Source organism: Eurytemora carolleeae, unplaced genomic scaffold, assembly GCF_000591075.1.
Source record: "Eurytemora carolleeae unplaced genomic scaffold, Eaff_2.0 scaffold559, whole genome shotgun sequence".
Lineage (NCBI taxonomy): Eukaryota > Metazoa > Arthropoda > Copepoda > Calanoida > Temoridae > Eurytemora > Eurytemora carolleeae.
The window spans coordinates 211,054-216,527 of record NW_019396544.1 but is presented as its reverse complement, the minus strand read 5'-3'; the positions used below and the strand labels follow the sequence as shown (position 1 = coordinate 216,527).

General features: G+C 31.9%; 1 protein-coding gene across 1 annotated transcript in view; it reads right to left on the bottom strand.

The window, feature by feature from the left end:
• Window positions 1–131: 131 nt before the first annotated feature.
• The window catches only part of LOC111705229 (protein sickie), a 13,683-nt gene continuing 8,340 nt past the window's right edge, over window positions 132–5,474 (bottom strand). Inside the window, exons 2-4 of the mRNA XM_023477714.1 lie at window positions 4,953–5,235; window positions 4,513–4,876; window positions 132–729 (exon numbers count right to left, since the gene is read on the bottom strand). Coding sequence (XP_023333482.1) covers window positions 338–729; window positions 4,513–4,876; window positions 4,953–5,235 — 1,039 coding nt within the window. The 3' untranslated portion in view covers window positions 132–337. The remainder of the gene's footprint in view (window positions 730–4,512; window positions 4,877–4,952; window positions 5,236–5,474) is intronic.

The following is a 5,474-nucleotide window of genomic DNA, read 5'->3' as shown; positions in this document are numbered from 1 at the left end:
GAAGAAGTATATGGGCGGAAAGCAAGACAAGACAAGTAATCTGCAATCCAAGCATTCTTCAGGTATTCATAACATAATTTATCAGCATCAAGATCAGGTTTCAAATCCTATCAAATCCTATACAACAGATCAAACCGGGCCCAGATAAAGGAAGAAAACCAAGGATTTATAAAGCTACTAAATCTTCATTGAATTCACAATTCCTTTGAAGTGTTGAAAACTAATTTATGTGGTTAGGGTGGGTGATGTGAGGGGAGAAATAAGGAGGAAAAGAAGAGTGTTAAGATATCTTTGGAATTTATTTAATAATGATATTAAGATTGTTGATTCTAAAAAATTAAATATAAATCGAACCTGAATCTGCTTTCTCCACGTTTCTTCTTCCTCCGACAACCTTGTAAACCTGTTCTACTCGACCAAGCCCCTGATCCCCTTCGTGAACGGATCCCTGTCGTCCTAGAACCTGTGGGAGTGGTTTATGTTTCCCTGATTTCCCAGCCATCTCAAGATACGCTTTCTCAGCATCCTCTCTCTGCCGTTCATACGCCATTCTTTGTTCTATCTTCTTATTATAGAACTCCGCCCCTCCCTCACTAGCATATCCATCATCCGCCTTGTTCCGCCCCCGGAGATAGGTATCTACTCCGCCCTCGCTTATATACCCGGAGTCCATATTACCCCTTCTCCGGCAAACGTCTGAGTCCGACATATATCCTTGTTCTCCACAACCTAGAATACAAAGATGATATAAAATCTAGATAAATCTTAGTACAGGACCCAACCACACCAAATTGAGAAATAATCAAGATAAAACTCTACAGTCTCTCTTCATTATATCCTGCAGCATGGTATCTCTTTATTTATGGATGAGTTTTAGAAAACTTTATCCGACCTGCAATCCAGATTTAAACATATGAGTTTTAATATTTTCCTCCTGCAAATACAATGACTAGACGGATTTAAGTAAATAAAAAGATATAAAGCTGGTGGGGGGATTGACCTTANGTGATTATATATCTATCTATGTATTTATCAATTTATCTATCTATCTATATTACAATATATATTATTGTATACTCGATTATGCTGATTAGTGATTATATATCTATCTATGTATTTATCAATTTATCTATCTATCTATATTACAATATATATTATTGTATACTCGATTATGCTGATTAGTGATTATATATCTATCTATGTATTTATCAATTTATCTATCTATCTATATTACAATATATATTATTGTATACTCGATTATGCTGATTAGTGATTATATATCTATCTATCTATTTATCAATTTATCTATCTATCTATATTACAATATATATTATTGTATACTCGATTATGCTGATTAGTGATTATATATCTATCTATGTATTTATCAATTTATCTATCTATCTATATATTTACAAAAAGTTATATTTTTACACGATAATTGTTATTGACAAAGGTCCAAGATTATATTTGAAGCAGAAACCCTTCCTCAATACCTTAAATTAAAAGGAATCAAATTACAAAAAAATATTGAGAAAAAAATTGAAATAAAAAGCAAAAATATTTTTGAAGATTTGATACATGTTTTGAATATATATGAAAACAAAATATGAAATATATTGAAAACTTTTGTGAAAAGTTAAAATTCCCAACTTTATATAAAGTTTATTCAGAGAAACATCTAGAAATAATAAAACACACATTGTTTAACCCTGAAACAATAAATTGTGTTGAATGAAGAATATTTTTATAAAACAAAATATGCCACGTTTATCAGTTAACAAGAAAGGAGGGTAACAATAAATTTTATATATAGAGGAGAAATCTGTTAAAAATATGAATGAAGAAACATAGAAGGTTTATTATTGACTAATCAAAAGGTTCATGGTTTGTTAAATTACAAAATTTTAAAAAACTGAAATTTTCGAGACAAATATATTTAACAAGACAAATCTCTTTATTGTAATATATTTGGTGCTAGCCTTGACATTTTTCAATCTACAAAATCTTGCTTCAATAAAATATTTAGATGAAAATATCCTAATATCTATATATTTGTTAGATATGTCTTAGCTCCTTAAATATTCAGAATATTTTAATACGAATACGTAGAACATACATAATACATACATCAGACATACACACACATTTCCTAGGACAGACACAAACACTAAACAAGCACACTTATACAATTAATACTTAAACTTATAATATAAATTATAGAAACAAATACTTTAATAGCAAGAATACACACAATCAGTTACGAAAACACACCTTATTCATAAATAAACATTTAACTGAACAAACACAATTTAGGGAAAGGAAAAAAACAAAAACAGTTTCATGACAGTATAAACATTTATATGGAAGGAAATAAAAGATTGCATGTCAGATAGATAAAAAGATAGATAGATAGATTGCATGGTGGATAAGTGTTGATAAATCCTTCGTAGTAAAAGGTTGGAAATAAAGAATAAACTATTTAAATATCCAAGAAATAACTTTGTTGGGGGAGGGAGTAGGGAGGATAAAAGATCAAAATGTTCTATCAGGGAAGGTGGATAAATGATAAAAGATCAAAATGTTCTATAAGCAAGGAAGGGAGATAAATGTTTAAAGATCAAAATGTTCTCTAAATAGAAGATGAAGTGAAGAATATATCTAGAATCTAAAATCTACATATTTTTAAATATGTTCAGATTTAAGAAAGAACCCCTAAAAAGGACTTGTACATTGTACATCTTCAACAAGATTAGATTTCAATTTTGATATATACTGGTTGAAATTTTAAATTTCAAAACATTATTTCCCCAGTTTTCATAAAATATTAAAATCTGCCAATTTGAACTCCCCTTCAATCCCATGAATGATTTAATTCTTTCTATTCTACGAGACGGTAAAGATAAAAACATTTCAGTTTTGAAAACATCCTTGATACCGTTAAAGGGAAAAATCAATGTGCTTGTATCATATCCGTGTTTATTGGGCCTCTCTGTACTGTATATAATAATGCAAATAATACGAAGCTCATGTATAAAGATAAGCATCAAAACTATGCTAGAATCATTAAATGATATATTTAGTGTAGTAGCATACAGGTAATTAGCGTATCATGTATATTAGTAAGGTATTTACAGTGAAGGACAAAGCTCAATTGCTCTAAATTTCTCATACCTAGCAAACTCTATCTAAAATAGATATTTTGAGATTTGATGGCTATAAAACCATGAGTTTATGAACTGGCACCGTAGTGTTAATAAACTTGGAGACATTGGTTTTACATTATAGGAGTACATGGTGATGCTTTATTTTAGATTAGGGAGTACAAAGTGGAGTATTTTGGTTCTGTTCTATATATATTAGGGAGTACAGGGTGGAGTATATTAGTTCTGTTCTAAATATATATTAGGGAGTACAGGGTGGAGTATATTGGTTCTGTTCTTTAATATATTAGGGAGTACAGGATGGAGTATATTGGTTCTGTTCTATATATATATATAATAGAGAGTACAGGCTGGAGTATAATGGTTCTGTTCTATGTATATATATATTAGGGAGTACAGGGTTAAGTATATTGGTTCTGTTCTATATATATATTAGAGAGTACAGGGTGGAGTATATTGGTTCTGTTTTATATATATATATTAGAGAGTACAGGGTGGAGTATATTGGTTCTGTTTTATATCTATATTAGTATATATATAAAGATTCGGTAGAAATGACTGTTAATCCATCTTTAAAGTTCGTTTTTATAATTCTTTGAACTAATTTTGGCATTCTTAGTTTTATACTAGCAAAGCTGTTAGAGTAATAATCACAAAAATAGCCCTATATGTATATATATATTAGGGAGTACAGGGTTAAGTATATTGGTTCTGTTCTATATATATATTAGAGAGTACAGGGTGGAGTATATTGGTTCTGTTCTATATATATATATTAGAGAGTACAGGGTGGAGTATATTGGTTCTGTCTTATATATATATTAGAGTAGAGAGTACAGGGTGGAGTATATTGGTTCTGTTCTCTCTCTCTCTCTATATATATATAAAGATTAGGTAGAAGACAATGTGAATCCATCATATTGATCACTATGGAATAAACAGAAGAATCAATATGTGATCTTCCTGTATCCCTGATAAACAAGCCAACTCCAATGATGCTGTGTAGTACATATCTGCTAAACCTGTTTACAATAAACTCCTTAATGAACTTGTTTATCAGCGAAGTGTTTGAAGCTCGTCATGGAAATGAAATATTCTGATCATTAATAGGTATTTAATTATTTGAAATTAAGGAGGCTTCAAAAATTACTCAAAAAGTCTTTAATCCTTGATGATGTAATCCTTTGATATTTCAATTCTGATAGATCAAATAGTCAAAGTTTGAAATATGAAGTGTTAAAAAAATAAAGAGATTAGAAACTTTGACATTCCTACATATTATTTCGTTTTTATCTCATAACTGAATTTTTTCAATACTTTTTTTCAGAAATATTATTTTTGCATAATTTACCTGTAACAAGAGCAGTGTTCACAGTCTGCATACTCCCAATATCTCGTCCTCCTCCCATAATCTCTCCGCCGTTCCTTCCACGGAAAAATCCCAAGGGAGCCATGGGAGCAATCCCTTGCATTGGATCCTCAGTATCCTCCTTCTTACAGTTCTCTTCCTTGCTCATCTTATCTGATCTCTTCAAGGACGGCATCGGAGACACGATTGCAACATTTGGACCCGGAGTCATATCTCCTCGACGCTTCTGCCGGGGCAAACTACAGGTTTTACTCTGATGAGAGGGAGAACTGTTTTGTGAGTTTCCTGTCACGGAACTTCTATCGTTCTCCATCTTATCATTTTGAGCTGATACTTCTGACAGGACCTATTAACTTACAGAGTCAGATTTTGTACAAAATTTAAGAATACTGAAATATCTGATGCAATCTTTTTTATTTCACCTGTTTTTCTGAGAGAGAACCAGTTCCATCCTGTGCCTTGGGATCCTGTGATATTGAATGGGTTCGAAGCGGAGGCGGGGGAGGTTTACATGCTCCTGGTTGTTTGCTAGGAGCTGGAGATGAGGGAGGTTTCCCTATCTCTGCTCCTAGCCTACCCGGAGCTGGGATACCTGTCCCCATTCTTGAGGTTTTGACCGGCGAGGATATGAAAGTTTGCTGATCCCTCCTATATCCTTCACTGGAGGATATATTTGTATGTTTGAAGGATATACCACTATTAGATCTGATATAATCCAGTCTCAGAGTTAATATATTGATTTAATAGTTCATCCTAGTAGAAATTAGTGAAAACTAATCCAACTTTAAAATGTTTTGAAACAAAGCTAAATTATCATAAAAAGTTTTCTCCCAAATCCTAGGATAAGAAACTAATGAGAAGCTTAAAGAAATGGTTTCCGAAAGTTCTATCCTGTATTATGTCAAACTTGTTCTGCATACTAGAGATGGGGGAGGGGGGGGGGG